The sequence below is a fragment of the Myotis myotis genome, unplaced genomic scaffold (genome assembly GCF_014108235.1).
Source record: "Myotis myotis isolate mMyoMyo1 unplaced genomic scaffold, mMyoMyo1.p scaffold_m19_p_13, whole genome shotgun sequence".
NCBI classification, from domain to species: Eukaryota; Metazoa; Chordata; class Mammalia; order Chiroptera; family Vespertilionidae; genus Myotis; species Myotis myotis.
In genome coordinates, this window is record NW_023416317.1 from 37,567,315 (window position 1) to 37,590,684 (window position 23,370).

Consider the following 23,370-nt stretch of genomic DNA (forward strand, 5'->3'; position numbering starts at 1 on the left):
AGGAACATGTCCGCAGCCGGGGCGCAGAGCGGCGCCCCGGGGAGGGGAACCCGGGGAGGGCGTGTGCAGTGGCGGCGGCGGCCGCGGAGCCGCTAGTCCCCTCCCTCCTGGGGGAGCAGCTGCCGCCGCCGCCGCCACCAGCGCGGGCCGCGGCCGGAGCGAGCGGGGCGAGCGGCGCGCGGGGGAGGCGGGGGCGGGGAGGGGGGTGGGCGCAGGGGCGGGAGGGCGTGGGGGGAGGGTCTCGCTCTCCTTGAGACCAGAGCCCGAGAGGGAGACCCTGGCGGCGGCGGCGGCGCCTGACACTCGGCACCTCCTGCGGTGCTGCGGGCGGCATGTCCGAGGCTGGCGGGGCCGGGCCGGGCGGCGGCGGAGCTGGGGCAGGGGCCGGGGCAGGGGCCGGGGCCGGGCTCGGGGCGCTGCCCCCGCAGCCCCCCGCGCCGCCGCCGTTGCCGCCGCAGGGCTCCCCGTGCGCCGCCGCCGCTGGGGGCTCGGGCGCCTGCGGACCGGCGACGGCGGTGGCGGCGGCGGGCACGGCCGAAGGACCCGGAGGCGGCGGCTCGGCCCGAATCGCCTTGAAGAAGGCGCAGCTGCGCTCCGCTCCGCGGGCCAAGAAACTGGAGAAACTCGGCGTGTACTCCGCCTGCAAGGTACGCGCTCGCCGCTCCCCGGCCGCCCGAGGGGCTCGGGCCCAGCCCGCGGGACCCCCGCCCCCTCCCTGCCCCGCGCGCCCCGCCTCCCGCCTCCCGCCTGGGGCCGCTGCACCGCGGAAGTGCTGTTGTCCTCCGCGCCCAAGTAGCTTCTCGGACACGGGTGCTGTTGAGTTGCAAGAAGGGGCGGCGGGGGTGGGGGGGGGACTCCCCAAGACGGAGAGCCTTGCATTCCGTCGCCTAGGAAGGAGTTGCCCCGGTGCCCGCGCTCCCGGGCTGCCCTGGGGCTTTGTTGCTCTGTAGGAGCTCGCCGCGGGCGCCTTCCCGAGAGGGGAACGGTGCTCACTGTGTGGCGCGCGCCCCAGGGCCAGGGGAACATCTTTGGGGAGGAGGGATCTGAGCGCCCCTTCTTCGCTCGTCCTCTCCCCGTGTCCCCTTGGGAGGAGCTGGGGGAGGGAGGGAGGAAGGGTGGGATAGGCTCCCGGAACCCCTGCGCCTTTTGGGAGATAGAAGGGGCGGAACGCGCCCAGAGGGAGGTGGGTATAGCCCGAGGCGAGGGTCCCGGAGCCCGAGGCGCTCTCCGTGGAGGGCGGAGGCGCTGCGGCGCGCGGTGACAGCCCCGTCACGATTGTCTTGTTACTTGTTTAGTTAAAACGCTGTCCCAGCTGCTCGGGGTGTAAACAGGATTTGGCAAGGTGACAGCCCAGCGCGGCGGGCGCCGCTGCTCCGTTCGAGGACACGTTGCTTTCCGTCCCCTCTCCGTCCCAGCTCTCGGCACCCCGGAGTCCCTCCGCTGCAGATCCAGATGTGGGCGTCGTGCTCCCGCGGCGGGAGGATGGCCCGAGGCCGCGGGGCAGCCTGGCCCAGCGCTGTCAGCAGCGGCTTTGTTTTGACAGGGTGACAGCTGAGGGGGGCGGGGACTTGGCCTTGTCAGCTCCTGCGGCCTGTGGCTGAGTCGGGGAAGAGCCACCGTCACACACCTCCCACGTCTTCTCTCGCTCGCTGCACACACAGGGTCAAGTTCCCAGATTCCAGATTCCCGTAGCCGAGCCGCCCTGGCCACTTCTGAATTTTGGTGCAAAGATGATTAATCCTGCGAGAACCTCTCTCCCGGGTCCATGATGTTTTTAGTATTTTACAGGAGCTTCTCAACCACAGTGGAACGTCTGTGTACCTTTTCCCCACACCTTTCACATTCTCATGTATAGGTTGACCACTTACTGTGTGCCCTGCACTGGGTCAGTAAATGTTTGTTGAATGAATGTAAGATCCAGCTCAGTGCTTCTCAAACTTGAATGTGCCCAGGAGTCACCTGGGGAGCTGGTTAGACGGTTGATCCTAAATCACTAGGTCTGGGGGAGAGGGGCTGAGATTTCTGACCAACTCTCAGGTGATGTGATGCTGGTTTGTTGACCACACTCCAAGTAGCAAGACCCTCGTTCAGGCCTGGGTAATACTAGTATATTATTCATCCGTTTTGAATTCATCCAAGGAAACTGAAACTGTGATACAATAATGTCTCATGATTGGCATTTCTGAAGAAGGGATGCAAAAAAAAGGGGGGTGTGTGCTCCTAAGAAAGGTGAAGGGCCAGGAGTTGGTTATGAAGGACATTCGTCTAATCAAGAGCAAGGTCAAGAACAAGGTCAGTTACTTGGTGGACTTGCTGTTTAGCAACCGGAGTGGGCTCATGTAGGAACTTTGTCAGCTCATTGTGTCTGTCCTGGCTTTTTATTGGGTTCCCGTCATGAGCACCTTCTCTCCCTGTTGCCTGCTATTGCGTAGATATCTGAACACTTTCCTGACGTGTTGGTCCTATCTGAAGCTATGTATGAGCATATGTGCCCTTCAGATTTCCAAGAGTGAGATGTAGCATCTTTCCTAAGATTTGTGTGTTTTATGTTCACATTCACAATCGTATTTATAGGAAGGGAAAATCCTCTCTTGATAAAGGCCTCTCTTCCTGCTCCTGGGAAGACTCTGAAAGCGTCCATTTGTATTTGCTCATTCATTCAGTCAATATTTACAGGGGTCTCAACTGGGTGGCCAGACATTGTGCTAGATACATGCCTGGCTGTGATACCCAGATTCTGCCCTTCTGTGTATGTGCCCATGTGTGCATGTGTCGGGGGCCTGGCGAAGTGGGCAGTGAACTCATTACAATGACATCACAAAACCAAACTGCTTTCTTAGAGTGATGTTGGGAGTCAGAGCAGGGCAGTTCTTGAGCTGGAGCGGCGTTGGGGTAGGAACGGCTTCCTGGAGGAAGTGTCAGTGGGGTGACATGAGGTTTCTGGTAGTGGAGAAACTGAAAGCAGTTGTAGCTTGGAACTGTGCCTGCAGGAGCTGGCGCTCCATTGGCTGGGGCCTCCAGATTGCGGTGTGTGTGTGTGGCCAAGAGGGCACTGGGGAATCCAGGAATCTTACCACCCCGGGAGTGACTTTATCTCAGATTCGCTTTTATTTATTTATTCATTTTAACTGCTTAACTGGGTGTGAGAGGATGCAAAGAGAGCAGAATTAGTGGTTTTTTCCCTCAGCGTGTCTCTACATTTTGTATAAAGGCCAGATTTTACCCTACCTTTTGGTATTGACTAGCCCCTTGGAAGGTCAGAGAGGGTAGAGAGGTTAGGGAATGAGGAGGGACCTGGAAAGAGATGAGGTACTTTACTGAGGGCTATTGAAAGAAAAACAGGTCCCAGACCTCATAAAAGATCTGGCCTTTAAACTCCACAAGTGAAACAGAAAAAGAAGTGAGCTAGTTCACAGCCAGGGTGGTGTGCCACACCCCGGGGAAAGGGGGGGGTGCGGGGAAAGAGAAAAGAAAAACTTGTTTTTCAGGATCCAGGGTAGAGTATTTTGAACTGTCTTCTGGCAAAGGTTGCTTCAGAGCCACTTGGCTGGCCTGTGACACAGCCAGAGTGATCATTAATAATGTAGATCTGTCCATGTGTTGCCTCTGCTTAGAACCCTTTAATTTCTCTGTCTTGGAGTCCACAGTGCCCTGTAGGGCCTGGCCATTGCTATCTCGGGCCCCTTCTTAGGGTCATTCGAGCATGGTTTCCTTCTTGCTCAGGGCCTTTGCACATACTGTTCGCCAGGGCCAAACGTCTTCCACATCACTTTTAAATGAACTCTCAACTTTCTGGCAAATCTCAGGTTCCTTGCATTTCCTTTATCGCTTTGCCCTGCCTTCTCGTTACACGTTTTCTGAACCCTACTGTACTTGCTTTTCCTTCCTGGTGCTTCTATCATGGATTTTAATTGTGATTAAATTATTTGATATGTTTGAATAGATTTTAAGTGAAGTCATTATTGACTGACTGAATGAGCTAGAGAAGAAAAAACTGGAGAAATTATTAACCGTTAGGGTAGCAGGAGTGAAATTTTAGCTTGACTGCTTTTTGACAATTGGGTAGAGGGAATGTTTCATGCAGTTCTAGGAAGCTCACAGATGTTCATAGGACGGGGCTTATGGTGTTATAAAAGAAACCCTAAGTGAAAGTATGAGCCCAAATACAAATCTCCTTGAGTTACAGTGTAATTTATCTATGAAAGTGTATTGACCGATTCTTAATGAAATATGCCATTTATACTTGAGGAGAGGCAGTAGGGTGTAGTGGCCGACTACAGAGTTCAAAGTAATTGGAGTTCCAAATTTCAGGCTATCCAGCTGTGTGACCTTGGACAAGGACTTCACCTCAGCCTCCATTTCTTTGTCTGTAAAGTAGGAATAATAATGCCCCCTTATGGCTCAACAATGAGGATTTAAAATGGGCTAATATGTGTGAGGCAGCCAGCCAGCAGGGTGTCTGGCCCATGGTGAGCCCTTAAAGCTCGGAGCAGGGGATACGTTTTTAACTCGGAAGTCAAGAAAAAGTTCAGCTCTGCCACTTGTGTGATCTTGGGCACAACGCAGTTTTTCTCTGAGCCTTGAATAGTTCATCTATAACATGGGAACTTCACTCTTGAAATGAAGAGAGAGAAGGCTCCCAGAGTTCCTGGGACCTGAAATTGCCGGGTTAACGCTGGCTAAGTTGAATTGTCTGGTGCTTTACTCATTGTCTCGGAATCAGTGGCCACAAAGCATTTATGGAAAACGCAGTGACTTCGTTTCTTGGCTGAGTGCCATACCTAGAGAGTCACACGGGCACAGGGCTATTCAATTAGCCTTAATTTAAAAAATAATGGTTTATAGTCTAGATAGAACACTGACTGTATAATTTTCAGAGTGGGGGCAGCAGTGCCACGGGGAGAGAAGTGTCCTATGTTGTCCTGGGTGGGGTGAATGGGGCACCTGAGCAAGCCTCTTGTAGCTGGGCGGGGGAGGGGGAGGCACCCCCCCAGCACTTTGTATTTATTTGTCAGCCACTTTTTCAGAGAGCAAATTTCTTTTCCAGCTTGTCAACATCTAGAGCAGTGACTGTCCCCCAGGAGCTGTTCTGTCCCCCCGGGGATATTGGGAGACATTTTTGGCCACTGTAATGGGGGGGAGGGGAGTGCTTCTGGCAACTAGTGATTCTAAACATCCCATGATGCACAGGGCAGCCCTCCACAACAAAGAATTGTCTGGCCCCAGATGACAGTAGCACCAGAGTTGAGAAAGCGGCTGTAGAGGAACACTGTTGTCCCATAGTACCATAAATACATTGGCAGCATAGGAAAATCAATGCTCCTAATGCTAACTTGAATCACACTCAAAATCTGAAACCTCTCACTTTGTGAATCATGGGCACACTTTTCAACGGCTTTATTGCGGTATATGTTATAGGTCATAAAACTCACACCCTTAAGTGTGCAGTCAGTTGCTTTTGAGTAAATGCATGCAGTTGTGCATCCCTCACTGCAGTCCAGTAATAACTCTTCCATCTCCTGCCCTGAGTTTGTTTTTTTAAGGAGGTATTTATATCCATTGATTGTGGGTTTGCAAACACAAACAATTAAAAGTATCTCTTTGGATCAAAGAACTTGTATGAATATATGCATAACCCATGGACACAGACTATAGGGTGGTGAAGGCCTGGGGCCCAGCAGTGGGGGCAGGAGAGGGGGGGTCAATGGGGGGGGAAGGGGACATATGTAATACTTTCAACGATGAAGATTTAATTTAAAAAAATAAATCTCTTCCGAGATTCTTTAGATCTGTAGTATTGCTACAGCAAAGCACAAAACACGGAGGGGGTAAAGAAAATGTTTTTTTTTTTTTTTTTTAAAGTCAGTCTTTAGCCACATAAGTCTATAGCACACAGTTATTTCATGTGCGGTGACTTCTCTAAAAGGCGGTATCGTGGAGCCAACACACAGAGGAAAAATGTTTCCTTTGGCAGGCACAGTACAAAAAGTCTGAGAGAAAGAGGACCAAGTTTAATTCTGTTTGCTCATAAACTTCCAGGGAAGATGGAAATTCAAGCCTGCAAAGCCTTCAGATGGCAATTTGCAGTTTTATGTAACCGAGAAAGTGGTTTATAGGGCAAAACAGCCCAAAATCTGCTGAGGACTGTTTTGTTTTAGGAAGCATATGCTTCCAAATAACATTTTGTGATGTGGCGCTGGTGGGTTTTTTTTTTTGTGTGTGTGTGTGTGTGTTGTTCGTTTCTTGTTAATTTTTTTTTTTTACTACTAAGAAATCTAGTTACCTGTCCATCAGGGCAGGATTTTCTTCTGTGTCTCTCAGGTAAATCCACAGCGTTAGACCCACCCTAGGGAGTCTTGAGGATAAAATGTAGTTTCATGGGAGGTACCTTGAAACAATCAGAACATCTGCTTCTCAGATGAAAGATCTGGATCCTCAGTACAGTGCCCATGAAACACGCATTCCCGAGGCTCAGTGGCTTCTGATTTAGTTCATTTGTCTCTAAATGAGAGAGAGGTTGCTCTTTAGGACAGTGCTCAGTGGTCTTGTACTCTTAATGGTTTCCTACTCCTGATGGGTTTCAAACCCGCAGGCACCTGTGGTGGCAGAATAGCAGGCGCTGACGACCCGGCTACTTGGTGAAAACCTGGAGCATCTGCCCTTCTCTCTCTCTGCACGCCGAGCGCCCTTGGGCACCCACTTGCTGCCTTGGGTTTCAGCTTCCTCTTGGGTGACGCAGGAGTCAAGGTGCCACCTCCTCGACTTCTTGTGAAGACGGAATCATTTAGCAGATGTGAAAGTGCTCTTGGAACAGAGGCTTTTCACAGACCGTCTCTTTTATTTCAGTTTTAAAAACTTTCCATTGGTCTCAGCTGTTCGCGTTTTGCCAGAGTGTAGGCCTCATGTCACTTGATTCTCCTCCCTGGGATTAAGAGCAAGGTAAAGGAAGGTCACCTGACTAGCAGGGACCGGAGGCCTGCAGAGGCTTAGCAACTTTCTCAAGCTGCGGTGGTTGCCCAGGGAAGAGCTGGCCCACGGGGGGCTCTCTTTCCAGGGCACCATCCTGCGTTCTCTTCCCAAACTTCCTCATGGGGTTTGGATCAAAGAACGCGTATGCGTGTATGCATAACCCACGGAGGGGCTGCCGTTCCTCCAAATGGTCTTCAGAGGATTTCATTTGTTCTTTCTCCTGCTCTCACTTGATGTTTATTGTCCCCCTATTGAGAGGGACGTTCAAAGGCTTTTCTAGTTTGTGGAAGCCATAAAGCAAAATAAGCTTCTTTATTACTGGCCCAGGGCAGACGGACAGACTCATGCCCTTGATTGTTTTAAAGCTGGCCATCGAGAATGGCCCAGTAGAATTTCCTGCAGGAAGGAAGGAAGATGAAAGAGATCCCCACTCAGGTTGTAGAAGGTGCCAGAAATACCAGAGAGGTAAGGAAACGCCTGTTGGGATTTTTTTGAAGTCAGCTCTTCCTAAGACGGCCCTTTTTAACTTTTAATCTTACTATCAGACAGTAAGGTGGTGAATTTTTACATGCGCGTGCATCCATGCCACTGCCCCCTGGAAAAAGCTACGGAGCGTTCCTAGCACCTCAGAGGGTTCCCTTGTGCCCCCTCCCCATCCCTGGGAACCCCTATTCTGATGTCATTACCAGAGAGTAGTCTTGACTTTCTTAAACGTCCTATACCTGGAATCACACGGTATGAACTCTTTTGTATCTGGCTTCTGTCACTCCACTTGACCATGTCTGTGAGCTGCAGCTGTGTTGTGGCAGCCAGCAGTAGTGGGTAAAGGCACATTTTAAAAATGGAAAAACAAGTTCAAAGTGGCCAGCCATTTTCAGGATGGAAGCCTTCCCCTGCCCCAGGATGGAAAGCATTGGATATGGACAGCTTGATAAGATGAATTTTAATGAGGCTTTTGAAAGAAAAGCTGGGAATTTGAAATTCAGGGACACTGGGAAGAACCCACGAGGCCAGGACGAGAAATCAGGGAGGTGTCTCTGGCCAAGCAGGGGGAGCGGCAGAATGTGGGGAAGGTGGGTGCAGGGGGCCTGTGATGACACAGCCGGTGGCATGCTCAGACTGCAGAGTTCTTGTCCCCTGGTGTCTGTACCCGCGAGTCCTTGCTGGTAAATATCCATGTGAAGTTCCGCTGTCACCATCCTGACTCCGGAAGGTAACTATAGTTATCCATGGTGTCCTGCAGGGCTGGCAGAACCACACACGTTGGGACCTGGGCCAGCGTTTCTGGAAGACTGGGCAGAACCTAGTATATAAAACTCTAGTGGCCATGAATACCTCTGTGATAGTGACAGTGTAGCCGAGAAAACTTGTATTAAAATATGAGATAAACTTCTTAGTTAGTGGAATCATATGGACCATCCACTGATCAATGTTGCCATAATCGATAGATTTAACACGGTTGAATTTTCATCTTTTTTACTTGTGTGTGCACGTACACAGGGGCATTATACCCATTGCCATTTATTTGTTCATTTGACATGTATTTCCACGGGCTGCTTCAGAAGATTGCTGCTTAGGTAGCTCCTGTCCAAACGCCTTATGACAGTTCATCACCTAGTGGTAATTGAAATGGAATTGAATCCTTCGCAACATTGAATTGCTTTCATCTCTGGCATGTAATTGTGCATGCTGGTCCCCCCTGTGCCGCACACTTTTCTTCTCCAGGTATTCGCATGGCTTGTAGTCAAATCTCATTTCAGTCTGTTCTCAAGGGCCAGTTTCTCAGAGAAGCCTTCCTGACTAGCCCATCCCCTGCCCTGGATCTAAAATAGCATCTCATCTCTATAATCTTATCTTGTTTTGTTTTCCTTTACTGCATTTATCAATCCTTGGAAATCACACGTGTATTTTATTTTATTTTTTTTAAATTAATTTCCTCTAATTTCTACATCGTTCCAATTTTAGTATATGTGCTGCTAAAGCAAGCACTCACATGTACATTTTAAATCCTTTCTTGTCTGTTTTCTTTTATGGCAATAGAAGCTCCATGAAGCAGGGACTTTGGCTCACTCCGTATCCCAGGTCCATGGACCGAGCCTTTTCCATAGTAGGTGCTCAATACTTACTAAATGAATGTGTCATTTCACACTCACAGTGAATTTCATATTCACCTGTGAGATTGGAGGGAGGAAAATCTTGTCTTAAAGAGGATTTTCAGAGAGGTTGAGTAACTTGTCCAAGGCCGTGTGGTCAGAAGCAGGGTAGCCCTGAGTAGCTGAGTGGGGTTCCCATGAACTTCCGTGGGCCTGATGACAGGCAGTGCTGGTCTGATGGTTTGGACTTCTGCTATAAGGTGGAGCAAGGAGACGTCACACCCACTTTGAACCCTTCTCTGAGCAAATGAGGCGACCTTCTCTGACCACCATTTCCTCTTCCTCAAATGAGAATTAAATCCTCACAAGGAAATCCATGAGTATTGTGAGAACAGCGAGTTAAAACCTGTGAAGTTAAAACTTACGCTGTATTCTAAAAGTCCACCTTATGGTAGTGAACTAGAAAAAAAATACCAATTGCCTATCAAGTCGTGTTTTCTAACTATATTTCTTGTTGCTTTGCTGCCTGCTTTAACTAAAGGCTTTCTTTCTTTTTTTTTAAAAAATATATTTTACTGATTTTTTACAGAGAGGAAAGGAAGGGGATAGAGAGTTAGAAACATGGATGAGAGAGAAACATCCATCAGCTACCTCCTGCACACCCCCTACTAGGGATGTGCCCGAAACCAAGGTACATGCCCTTGACCGGAATCAAACCTGGGACCTTTCAGTCCGCAGGCCAACGCTCTATCCACTGAGCCAAACCGGTTACGGCAAGGCTTTCTTTAATTGTTTCTTCTGTTTGCATTCAGAGGCCAGACACAGGGCTAACTATTTTAATCAGGAGATGAATGCATTTACTTTGGGGAAAAAAGTGTGAATAATATCTCTAATGATCGACTTGGAATAACACACCACCTAACCTTAGGAGAAAGCTTTGAGTAATCCCTTAAGTGACCTCAGGGGAAGACGCGAGGATGCTTCCATTAATCCCACACCATCCTGATCAGTCCCCATTCACTGCGTGCTTCTGCGAGGCTTCTGCGGTATGCCGGAGATTCCAGAAGTACAGCACGGAGACCTGAGTAATATCATGGTGCCTGATGGTGGCAGCTCTAATTTGCATCAGCCCTAACAAGCTGGTGTTGAAACTGAATGGCCGGATGCCAAGGAAGCTAAGGTCAGCATACTTTGAAATAGCAAAGTGAGTCATGTAACTCAGGATTTGCACATACCCACAGGGCTACCTGACTCACCCCCACCTCCAAGGGATCACGTTCATGAGTATTGGTTAGGTACCTGTGCCCAGCTCTGTCCTAGGTGTGTGGTGAGTGACAAAAGGAAGGGAAAGTCACTAGGGGCCCCTCATTTGCTGGGGAGACAGATACAGAAAGAAAGAAAAACATGAAGTGAATGATCAAGCATGAAGTCAATGGAGAGAGAAGCCATCATGAGCTTGGGGCAGGTGGAAGTGTCGGCGAGAGGCCCAGGCCAGGGCGAGTGAACAGTACAAACACGAAGAAGCAAAACAGAAGTAAGACCTCAGAATGGTTGAGATGCAGGCCTGGGTGACAGACGGCCTGGGTGTGAATCCTGGTGTGGGACCCCGGGGGAGATGACTGACCCTTGGCCAGCCTCAGGTCGCAAAGCTGCAAAATGGAGATGGTGACAGTTGTCAACTTTTCCCATTCATTCGACAAACTGTTATGTAATGTGCCAGGCGTTGATGTAGATGTGGAGGATACAGTGACAGATGGGTCCTTACTCTTGCAGAGCTTGCTTTCTGGGAGCAGAAGCAGACAGTAAATAAGAAAATAACAGAAAGTGGTAAGTGCCACCCACAGGATGGAAACAGAGAAGTAAATGAGAGTGCCTTCAGAGGAGCGCCAGAAAGCTCCCTCTGCAGAGGGGACAGAGCCTGGGGCCTGCATGAAGCTCAGAGGGAGGGTGCCAGGTGGGGCGTGCAAAGACTCAGGGTCAGAAAGGGCTTGGTATGTTCAAGAGCTGCCCGGCAACCATGGTGGCTAGATGGGTCGGGGAGCGGGGTGGGAGGGCAAGTGTAGGAGAAGAGTTGGAAGAGGTCAATGGGGGCCAGGTTGCCAAAGTGTAATTTTTAACACTGTGAAGTAATCTGACCTTTAATTCTGATCCATTTTGACAAATGCATAGCAAGACAAAAAAATATTTTCATTGCCCTAGAAAGTTCCTTCCTGCTCCTTGCCATTCAGATCCCTCTCTCCCAGAGGCAGCCACTGGGCTAATTTGTGTCACCCTAAGTTAGTTTTGATATTCTATAATTTCATATAAATGATATCACATGGTATGTTATTTTCTTCTTCATTCAGCATAGTGTTTTTGAGATTCATCCATGCTGTCACATGTACTTAATTTTTAAAATTTTTGTTGCTCAGGAGCATGTCACTGTATGGATGTACCACAGTTAGTTTATCCATTCACCTGTTAGGGACATCCGGGCTGTTTCCAATGGATTCAGATTAAATTTGCATTTTTAAAGCATCCCCGTTAGCTGCTTTGGGAAGAATAAAGTATACAAGAGAAAGAGTAGAAGCAGGGCCAGTTGGAGTTATGGCAGTCTGGGTATACATGGATAGTGGTGCTTGGCTGAGGGTGGCAGGAGTGGAGGGGTGAGAAGCACACAATTTGGGGCTATATTGTAAGTGTAGTGGCAACGGGCAGTTAGAGGATGATGTGTAAATACAAGACAGACATGAACTAATGTCTAGGTTGCTGGCCTGAGCAACAGAAAGAGGATGATAGTTCCATTTACCAAGATAAGCAAGACCATGGGGGAAGCAAGTTTGGGGTGGGTGGGGATCATTCTATTTGGGATGTGTTAAATTAGGTAGGTCTCTTAGTAGTCAGCTGTTGTTTTGACGATAGAATGAGATTATTTAGCAGTTTGGTATAGTATCTAGAACATTCTAAATGCTCAAGACATGGTAGCTATTACTACAGTTAAAAGCAGTGCTAAAAAAAAAAAGCAGTGCTAAATCATAATTATTGGAGCTTACAAAAGAGACTAGCCAAGCTAAAGAAAAATGAGGGAAAAAAATGAGTAAATAGGAATAGTGAGAAATAGGATCCACTAGGTAAGGAAGAAGTAAATCAACTGATAGAAGGTTTTGAATTTTAGGTAGAAAATTTTGAACCGAATCCACTTGAGAATAACGTGTCTTTGCACTTTAAGAAGGAGGAGGCACAAGATATTTAGAGTGCCAGTGAGGAGTTCTAGGTTTTGGCTCCTTGCTCCTTTGCCAGCTGGGTGAACTCAGGCAAGCCACACCCCTTCTCCAAGCATTGAATTACTTGTCCTATGGGCTTGTGGGGAGGAGAAAATAAGATGATGCAGGCTGAAATTTCCTTGGAAAGTATCAAACAGAAATGCACAACATTCTTAAATGCCCCCCCCCCCCCCCACCCCAAGCTGAGTGATGTGTTAGACCAGTGATGGCGAACCTTTTGAGCCCGGCGTGTCAGCATTTTGAAAGACCCTAACTTAACTCTGGTGCCGTGTCACATATAGAAATTTTTTGATATTTGCAACCATAGTAAAACAAAGATTTATATTTTTGATATTTATTTTATATATTTAAATGCCATTTAACAAAGAAAAATCAACCAAAAAAATGAGTTCGCGTGTCACCTCTGACACGCGTGTCATAGGTTCGCCATCACTGTGTTAGACAGTGGGTGCTAGAAGGAGGGCTGGTCGTGGCAATGCATTGCCAGTGGGGAGGAAGCTGTGCCTTTAGAGGGGCGATTAGGGCCTAACCTGGGTCCCTGAGCGAATGGAGAAGGTATCTATCTGGGAGAGACTCTGAAAGAAGAATCAGGATGAAGGTACTGAATGCAGATGAGTTGGGCCTCAGGAGCTGGGAGAACAGTGATGCCAGTAAAAAGAACAAGATAGTTGCAAAGGAGGTGGTTGGGGTTGAGGGCAGGCCTCAGTGTAAAACTTCCTGGGCACACATGCCAGAGGCAGGCAGTTGGGAATGTGGACTGGAGGTTCTGTTTTTCAGGTTGGACTGGTTATGTGTAGTTGCGAGTCATCAGCCCAGATAATGACTGATACCATGAGATAGATGGTGAGCTGCCCAAGGAAGCAACATATATGGTGTTGTTTATTTTGCTCATCCCGGTTGACTTGGTGCCAAAACAGCAGGCTGACAAGTGAAAAATCCTGTTGGTCAGCTGGTTGTCTGGGCTGCTCGGTGCCAGCCAAATAGTTTGATAAATCTTTCCAGTGTCAGACTGAGCTGACTGCTTTGGCAAGTTCACCGATAAAGTCTTGAGATTAGATGTGCGTGTGTGTTCAAAGAGATTCCAGGAATTCTTTTTTTATTGTTGTTGATAATTCTCATCCAACGACATTTTTTCCATTGACTTTTAGAGAGAGTGGAAGGAAGGGAGGGAGAAAGAGAGAAACCTTAATGTGAGAGACACATCGATTGGTTGCCTTCCACTCGTGCCCCAACCAGGGCCGGGGATTGAACCTGCAACCCAGATACATGCCCTTGACTGGGAATTGAACCTGCAACCCTTGGATGAGAGGGCCGATGCTCTAACCAGGGAGAAACACCACCAGGGCCCAGGAATTGCCTTGGATTTAGAGTTCTGGGTCATTAGTTTCTTGGCCCTGCTGTCACTCAGGGCCTCCTCAGGCTCTTTCAGAGTTGGTGCATGTTTGGGTTTGGTCCTGGAGAGGTGACTCAGATATAATGAAGGGTCTGGCCCACCCCTAGGACATTTAGTAGCACTGGAGTCATTCTAGCACCTTCTAGATAATGCCTGAGGGTCCTGGGTCATTGATTCAGCCTGACCTGATTATACTATATAATGAAAGGCTAATGTGCAAATCGACTGAATGGTGGAACGACCGGTTGCTATGATGCACTCTGACCACCAGGGGGAAGATGCTCAACACAGGAGCTGCCTCCTGGTGGTCAGTGTGCTCCCACAGGGGGAGTGCTGCTCATCATGGCTGGTGAGCTCAGGGGTAGGGCTCCTGGACTGCAAGAGGGCGCAGGCCAGGGTGAGGGACCCCCCTCCCCTCCCAGTGCACGAATTTTGTGCACCGGTCCTCTAGTTTAGCATAAAAAGGACAGCTCCTTATTCACCTCCAGCCTAGGCATTAGGACTTCCTCCAAGCAGGGCTGTCCCCATGGTTTTCTGTTGCTTTGATGTTGGACTAATCTTAGCATGGGAAAGCTCTCAAATAGGGTGTTTTACCCAGTTTGTTTTGCCCCAGGTCATTTCTTCACCTCCATTCTCTTTCTGTATCCTTGACCACTCTGTTCAATTATTTTTGTTTCTTGTGGCTTTCCAGACCCAAATGGCACTTGTAATTAAGCTATTCAGAGACGCCTCTGCTACTGAGTGAGAAAAGGGTGATCTTTTCTTCCCTTGGAGTCTGTTTTCACTTTCAATTCCAGGCATATCTGATCTCCCGAGGTCAGACCTCCTCCCCCACTCCCACTTTCTTCTTTTCACTTGTGCCAAAAATCCCCGGATTTCTAAAACCCCAGTTTCAAATCGTAGTTTGATGGTGTCTGCTGGCCTTCCATGTACAACTGGGTGACCTGGAAGGATTGTCACCCAGTGGAGAAAGAAATGGGGTTTATGTCCTGGAAAGGATGACTTAGTCCTTTCAGTGGAAGGATATGGAAGGATAATGTGGGGAGAGGGCAGCAGTATTGATACATCCACCCGACCATTTTCTTCCCCTTCACATCTTTGCTCCTCACAGTGTTTCAGAATCTCAGGCCCCACCCTGAACCGGCTGAACCTGAATCTGCATTTCCACAAGATTTCCTAGGGCATTCCTGAGTGGGTTCAAGTTCGAGAAGCAGGGTTGCAAATCTCAAGAGCCTTACTCACACTGCTTCCAAAGCAGTTCACTTGCAAAGACAAAATTTATTGCGATCACAACTGCATGTGTGGTGGTGTGCTTTTAACATAGGATTAAAAGATTTTTATCTATAATATATGCACTCCACTAAGACTCCAGGTGGTGGTGTGCTTTTAACATAGGATTAAAAGATTTTTATCTATAATATATGCACTCCACTAAGAGGAAAATTCAGGCAACTCCACTAAGAGGAAAATTCAGGTGGTAGCATATGAAAATGTAAACCTTCTTACCCCAATCCTCTCCATCCCAGTCTCACTCCTCACCCCCTTTTAGTCATTTCCCCGAAATTATTAGTCTCCCCTCCCTCACCCTGAGCTGTAGCTTATATTTTACACTGCAGTTCAAGGAGGGGAGCTCGAGTCACTGTACAGAAATCCACGTTAGATTTCAACTGAGCTCGAGTGAATTTGCGAACATGCCAGAAAGTTGGATGTCAGCAAGTCAAAGGTGTTGAGGGAGGGCGCCCAAAAGGAACACCAGCCACACGGCCTTATTCTTAGCGAGTTTTAATTGTTTCAAACTCTCCACTAATTTTAAAAACAGGGCAACCTACTTTATGACTCACTTATGCCTCTTATTTGCTATTTCTCTCTGGCCCAGGCAAATTTTGACAGCAGAGGTATGGCCACCTAGACACTGGAAGTTATGATACTTTTTTTTTAAAAAATATATTTTATTGATTTTTTTAGAGAGAGGAAGGGAGAGAGATAGTCAGAAACATCGATCAGCTGCCTCCTGCACATCTCCTACTGGGGATGTGCCCGCAACCCAGGTACATGCCCTTGACCGGAATCGAACCTGGGACCCTTCAGTATGCAGGCCGATGCTCTATCCACTGAGCCAAACCGGTTTCGGCTATGATACTGTTTTAGATCAGAAAAAGACAGACAGGATCCCTATGAGCTGGTCTTTTTTTTCTTTTCCTTTTCAAATGTGATTAATTAAGCTCAATTTGTGAGGAGAAATTAACCCTCAATTTTGGGATGCACTTTGGGACCACTTGGCAGAAGATCCATATTTGAAGTGCTGATACAGTTGCTTGCCATTCTTGCCTTTTCATTTTTTTTTTTATTGAATTTTACAGAGGGAAAGGGAGAGGGATAGAGAGTTAGAAACATAAATGAGAGAGAGACATATCGATCAGCTGACTCCTGCATGCACCCTACTGGGGATCGAGCCTGCAACCAAGGTACATGCCCTTGACCAGAATCAAACCTGGGACTCTTTAGTCCTCAGGCTGACACTCTATCCACTGAGCCAAACCGTTAGGGAAATTCTTGCTTTTTATTTACTTATTTTTTAAAATATATTTTTATTGATTTCAGATAGGAAGGGAGAGAGAGTTAGAAATATCAATGGTGAGAGAGAATCATTGATTGGCTGCCTCCTGCACATTCCCCACTGGGGTTTCAACGCGAAACTCGGGCATGTGCCCTGACCAGGACCCAAACCATGATCTCCTGGTTCATAGGTCGATGCTCAACCACTGAGCCATGCCCGGCTGGGCAGTTCTTGCCTTTTTAAAAGACAGTTTCACTAAGGTATAATTTCTATGCCATAAAATTCTCCGATTTTAAGTGTACAGTTAAGTGGTTTTTAGGAAATTGACTAAGCTGTATAATTATAATAATCCAGCTTTAGAAAGTTTCTGTCACCCCCAAAATGTGTTTGCATTCATTCGTGGTCAACCCCATTTGTAGCCCAGCTCCAGTCTGCTCATCTCCTTTCTATCTCTATAAATTGACCTTTTCTGGACAATCATATGAATGGAGTTATACAGTATGTGGTCTTTTGTGACTGGCTTCTTACACTTAGCATAATGTTTTTTATTTTATTTTTATTTTACTTTTTTAATTTTTTTTTTTTTTTTATTGCTTAAAGTATTACATATGTGTCCTTTTTTTCCCCTCGCCCTTGACAATCTCCTGGCCTCCCCTACCCTCGCATAATGTTTTTTGAGATTCATCCACGTTGTAGCATGTATCAGCATTTCATTCTTTTTTTATTGCCAAGTGATATTCCAATATGTGGATATGCTGCATTTTGTTTATGCATTCACCCGTTGATCGACAATCAGGTTGTTTCCACTAACTCTCTGCTCCAGGTTGGACACGATGTGTATTTTACAACTCAAATAAAATGTATTTTCTTTTCTTTTATTTTTAAAATATATTTTATTGATTTTTTACAGAGAGGAAGGGAGAGAGATAGTTAGAAACATCGATGAGAGAGAAACATCGATCAGCTGCCTCCTGCACATTTCCCACTGGGGATGTGCCCGCAACCCAGGTACATGCCCTTGACCGGAATCGAACCTGGGACCCTTCAGTCCGCAGGCCGACGCTCTATCCACTGAGCCAAACCGGTTTCGGCTCAAATAAAATGTATTTTAATGTTAAACGTAAATTTACCACATGACCTGGCAAACCCACTCCTAGTTTCTAACCCAAGAGAAATGAAAACATGCATCCACACAGTGATGACACACAGATGTCCACAGCAACATCATTCATCAGTGTCAAGTTGTATCTCACTGTTGTTTTGGTCCCTGACTTTTAAGCATTCTGCCATTGTCCGGCCTGGAGCAGAGAGGTAGTAAAATGGAGTGAGGACCATACGCCACCCCAGGCCCAGTTATCTGCCTGCACTCAGTGCTTCTGCAGGGTGCACTGAATAAGCCCAGGCAGGTCTCTTATATCCTCAGAATCTTAGGTCTTCTGAATGCTGGGAATAATTAATACCTTCCTCACACAAATATTCAAGCGCATTTCTCATTTTAGGTGCTTACTAAATGTTGAACTCACAGTTCTACTCCATAAATTTCCTGTTGGTGTATTCTTGCTGTGAGACATCCCTGTCACCAGCTTAAGTATTCCAGTAAATAATGACTTCCCAGTATGTGAAGCATGACAGAATCTTACTAGACAGCTTGGCTGTCTTTCTTTTGTTCTGGATGTTACCCAAATATCTTCACACCCATCTTACTCATTCACACCGAGTGAACTGCAGGCGCCCTGCACCCCTGTCTGTCATCTGGGTCACGATCACTTGTTTATCCAGTTTAGCTGCCTTCTCACCATCCATCCTGGCTTCTGCCTGCTATGACAGCGTCCGTTGCATTCTCTGGACCCCTCACCCTGGATCCTTTGGTGGCATAAACATTTTAATCCTAGCCCTCTCGAAAGCAGTGCAGTGGCCTTTTCTTGTGTGGTTCTGCCACGTGTACAGGGACTTGCTTTGGGGGTAGGTGAAGTCATCAGGACAGCCTTCCCCTCCTTGTGCCCGGGGTGCTAGCTGCTGCAGTAATTGGCTTGGCAGCATACTCCCTAAAAGGCCGTCCTTCAGCTGGTACTTTATTACACAGCAAGGCCATTCCCCTTGGGAGTTCCTTGAGACAGCAGCTGTCTTGCCTCATTAAGGAGAGACATGGGAAAGGTGTTTTGAAGGGAGACCTCTTATCTCAAAGAACAGTGGCCAGGCCTGAACATATGGACAGGAGATAGGAAGGCCAAGGCCAAGGGCATGGTGGCAGCAACATGGAACATCTGGTGGGAAATGCTTCGCTGGCAGTTAAAGGATAACGTTCGAATGCTTTCTAAAGGACTAAGTGTGTCCTCTTTAGTAAATTGGGCCATAAGTCCCACATGCATTAAAAATGTTGTGCACTTGGGTTTTGAAGTGTTGCATGACATATGTACACTTGTAGGAAGTACTTTTCATATCCTACCCAAAAACATTCTAAAACAAGTGAGCAAAGCCCCAGGGACTTTCAACTATCTCAATGGGGAATATCTTTAACCACTTAGAACCACTTAAGAACTGTTGGGACTGTTTTGTATCTAAGTTGTTGGGGTCCCTAGCGAAGACTTGGGTTTGGGGCGTGGATTCCTTCTATAGTGGTGTCCAATAGGATTATAATATAAACCACATTTTCAAGTAGCCAGATATATTAGTTTTCTGGGGCCACCATAACAAATGATCATAAACAGGGTGGATGAAGCAACAGAAAGTTCCTTTATTCACAGATTTGGAGGCCAGCGGTCTGAAGTCAAGGTGTCAGCAGGGCCTGCTCCCCCTGAAGGCTCTGGGGAGAATCCTTCCTTGCGTTTTCCTAGTATCTGGTGGCTCCTGGCCATCCTTGCAGTTCCTCATAGATGGAGCGCTCCAGTCTCCGCCTCTGCTTCACATGGCTGCCTTCCATGAGTGTTTTGTGACTTGAGGTGTCCAAATCTCCCTTTCCTTTCTCTTAGAAAAACATCAGTTACTGGTTTTAGGGCCCAGTCTAAATCCAGGATAATGTCATCTCAAGAACCCTAAGTAGCCCTAGTCAGTTTGGCTGAGTGGATAGAGCGCTGGTCTGCAGACTGAAGGGTCCCGGTTCGATTCTGGTCAAGGGCACACGCCCAGGTTGTGGCTCGATCCCCAGTAGAGGGCATGAAGGAGGCAGCCGATCAATGATTCTCTCTCATCATTGATGTTTCCATCTCTCGCTTCCTTTCCCTTCCTCTCTGAAATTAATAAAAATACATTTTTTAAAAAAGAACCCTAAGTAATCATATCTGTTTCCAAATCAGGTCCCATCCTGAGGTTCCAGATGGACATGAACTTTGGGGGACACTGTTGAACCCACTACACATTTAAAAAAATGAGAAAAACCCAACAGTTCAATTTAAGTAATTTCATCTTTTATTTAACCCAATATCAAAATAGCATTATAACATGTAATCACTGTAAAAGAATTTTTTTAAAAAAAATATTTCTTTATTGATTTCAGAGAGGAAGGGAGAGGGAAGAGAGAGAAACATCAATGATGAGAGAGAATCATTGATCAGCTGCCTCCGGTACGCCCCCTACCGGGGATCGAGCCCGCAACCCAGGCATGTGCCCTTGGCCGGAATCAAACCTGGGACCCTTCAGTCTGCAGGCCAATGCTCTATCCACTGAGCCAAGCTGGCTAGGGCTGTAAAAGAATTTTTAATGAGATATTTTAGCATTCCCCTTTTTTGGTTCTAAGTCTTTGATATCCAGTATCTTACCCTTACAGCACATCTGAACTTGGGCCTACCACCTTTCAAAGGCTTGGTATCCGCATGTGGCTGGCTGCCATGTATTGGCCAACACAGTTGGAGTGCTGTGTGTCTGACAGAGCTTTTGTACTCCTCAGTATCTGCCCTGTGTTTGCTCCCTCACTCTTTTCCTCTCTCTCTCCCTCATCCTCCTCTTTGTTTTTAGGGAATTTTCTGTTCATTTGGGAAAAGTCTCCATCGTTCTGAACAAAACAAATAAAAATCTACTTTGTAAAAGCTGCCGGGATCCCAAGACTCAGTGGAGGAAGCAAAGTTAGCCAGTTTTGAAAGAAAAGTATTCAGTTACATTTTTAAGCCTAAGTGTTTATTGTTGGTAGAATTCATCAAACACATCAGTTAAGTGTGGTTGATGTTTGGGATGTAACATTTTTATATTGAGTAGGGGAAATACAAGGCTTTATTATTACAAGTCTCCCTCGTGACCCACCTGCTGGGGTCCCCCAAGGTGTGGACGGAGTCGATGAATGTTTTACAGGGAGACAGCGTTCAGAACTCTCTAGCTTTCCTTAGTCTCTGTGGATCTTCCCTGTGCCTGGCTGAGGCCTCAGAGAGAGATCCCAAGGCAAGCTGAGCCTTTATTTTGTAGTGAGAGGTAAACAAGGTAGTGGTTACCAAAGTTACACTGTTCTTGTGAGTTTCACTTGTTTACACTATTCTTGTGAGTTTCACTGTTTACACCATGGTTATACTTCCTGCACTTCCTCAGCCCATTAGCTTCCCAGATAAGATCTAGGGAGTGTTATAAAGTCAAGCGTAATTATGCTAAGAGGACTGTGCCCTCTAAGCTGGGAATTGTTTGTGACTTTGCCCACAGGTCAGTCCCGAGGCTTAACCCTATATCAGCTCCCTGCACCCACCCATTCATCTGCCCCCACGAACGCCGCCATTATTCTCTGCCAAGTTAAGACAAGAAATGGCATAAATTTCTTTCTGGGCTGATTGCTGTAAGTCTGTTGCAATAATGAAATTAAAATTTATAAATCTTTAAAAAAATCTGTGTTGTCTCTCCAAGAATTGCAAGCTTGTCATTTTTTGGCTTGGACCTCAGTGAGGGGATAGAGGCTTTATAAGCAACTCTACAGGGAGAAATGTTTTGGATCCTTAAATTCTTAAATGTGGTTTGTGATAAGGATGTGGTTTCTACCATCCCTCCCACCAACTGATTTATGCTGAGCTGTGTTACTGTCATCGGAATTTTTTTCTTCAGATGAATCCATGTTAAAGAAAATTAGCAAGCAGCCTGTGAATATGAGTATCATAGAGAAGAATACATAGTACAATGTGAATGTCCCTTCCCCTACCCCAGTCTTGCCCCCCACATAAGTATGTATCTACCTAGTTCCTCTATATATCCACATACATATATATTTAAATTGTTTACTCAAGTATATTTTTAAAAGCATAATTACTTTATGCTATGTATTGTTCTATAGCTTGCTTTTCTGCCATTGATAAAGACTTAGACATTGTCCATGTCAGTACAAATAGCCTTATTCTCCATAAAGATGGCATAATAGTCTGTGGTACCAATCTACATAATTTTTTTAAAGAATATATTTTTATTGATTTCAGAGAGGAAGGAAAAGGGAGAGGGAGAGGGAGAGAGATAGAGACATCAATGATGAGAGAGAATCACGGATCGGCTGCCTCTGCATACCCCCTACTTGGGATTGAGCCCGCAACCTGGGCATGTGCCCTGACCTGGAATTGAACCATGACCTCCTGGTTCATAGGTCGAAGCTCAACCACTGAGCGACACTAGCTGGGCTAGGTTGAATTTTTAAGATAAATATCATAAATAAAAAAGGAAAGGGTAATTTTATTTATCATATATTTGCTTATAGAGATAATTTAGGAATTTTAAACTACATATGTTCTGTCCTCTTCACAAAAATCCTAGAAAATGCTAACACAAAGGAGTTATTACCCCCCTCCCCCACCTTTCCCCTCGGTCACACTGCTTCTGGTGAGTCTCACTGGTCTCACATATCTCCTAACTCCACATGCATAGGAGTTCTCTGGCTTAGAGTGCTGTTCTCCAAACTCAAAGTCTCTGGCTATTACAGTGTTTTCCTTTGAGGTTTGACCTGCTGTACTTAATTGATTTGTTGGGGCTGTTTTGTCATCATTTTTCTTTCTCTAACCAAAGGCCTTTTGGAAAGGGCACTCGGATCAAGCCAGCTGCTCAGGAACGCTGGAGACTTTGGGAGGCCCTTGAAGTAGTTATTCCACGATTACGAAGGGAGTGGTCCACCGTGGGGCTGGTTTCCTTTATTTCTAGAAGGATCGTGGGGCTACTTTCTGGGGTGTAAGTTCACACGAGAGTCTTCCTCAAGCACATGGCCGCTGAGATCCTTCCAGTCGCAGCAGAGGTGGAGGGCTCCTTGCAGAGAATCTCAAGGCCCAGTTCAACCTAGTAACCGAGCAATGGAGGTAGCAACCAGGTGCTGCCTGATGCCTGGCCAAACAAAAGAGGGTGAATTGCGCATCAGAGGGTGAATTGCGCATCAGAGGTTGTGCTGCTGTGGTTGCTGATGTAAGGTCCTCCTCTTGGTCCTGCCTCTCCGTGTTCACTGTGATGAACTGTGAAAAGCAATCAGGTTAGGCTGGCTAGATTCCCAGGGACCACTGGGAAGGATTTTCCTTCTTCCACCTTGACCCTTCTTGCCTTGCCAATTATTTATTCTTTTTACGCTTCACACATCTACACACTTCAGAAACGGTCCCTGTTTTGGGAGAACTTTCTGTATGAGGTCAAGGCAGCAGCCGTTGTGTAATTTTCTACAAGTCAGACTTCTGCTCACTTCAGCAATCTGGTGCACGGCAGGGGGTGGGGTGGGGAACCAGTGCAGGGAGAAAAGACCACTGAGGGTACAAAGATCTAACACAAAGCCCAAGCACAAGCATCTATGCAGTTTGTTTTACAGGCCAGTGCTGTCCAGTAGAAGTATAATGTGAACCATATGTGTAATTTTAAATATTCCGGTAGCCACATTAAAAAAGTGAAAACAAACGGGTCAAATGAACTTTAATATCTTTGCTTAACACCATGTATCTAAAATACCAATGTTCCCACATACAATTAATGTGAAGATTATTAATGAGGTATTTTATTTCATCTTTGCATTAGGCTTCTGAGTCTGGTATGTATTTTACATCTACAGTACATTTCAGCTTGGGCTAGCCACATTTCAAGTACTCAATAGCCTTATGTGGCTAGTGGCTACCTTATTGGACAGTGTACATAGAAGGCTCTCACCCAGAATGAATCAGCACATGTTACATGTTA

At 46.8% G+C, this 23,370-nt stretch overlaps 1 protein-coding gene across 3 annotated transcripts in view; it reads left to right on the plus strand.

Annotated features, from left to right (window-relative positions):
- The first annotated feature begins 317 nt into the window (after positions 1-317).
- The window catches only part of KAT2B (lysine acetyltransferase 2B), an 88,340-nt gene continuing 65,287 nt past the window's right edge, over positions 318-23,370 (plus strand). For 2 of the 3 annotated variants that reach the window (XM_036332731.1, XM_036332732.1), the window contains exon 1: positions 318-647. In XM_036332731.1, the coding sequence (XP_036188624.1) occupies positions 333-647 (315 nt within the window). In that variant the 5' untranslated portion in view covers positions 318-332. Of the gene's footprint in view, positions 648-20,918; positions 21,026-23,370 lie in introns of those variants that run through there. The other variant, XM_036332734.1, reaches the window with a different exon arrangement.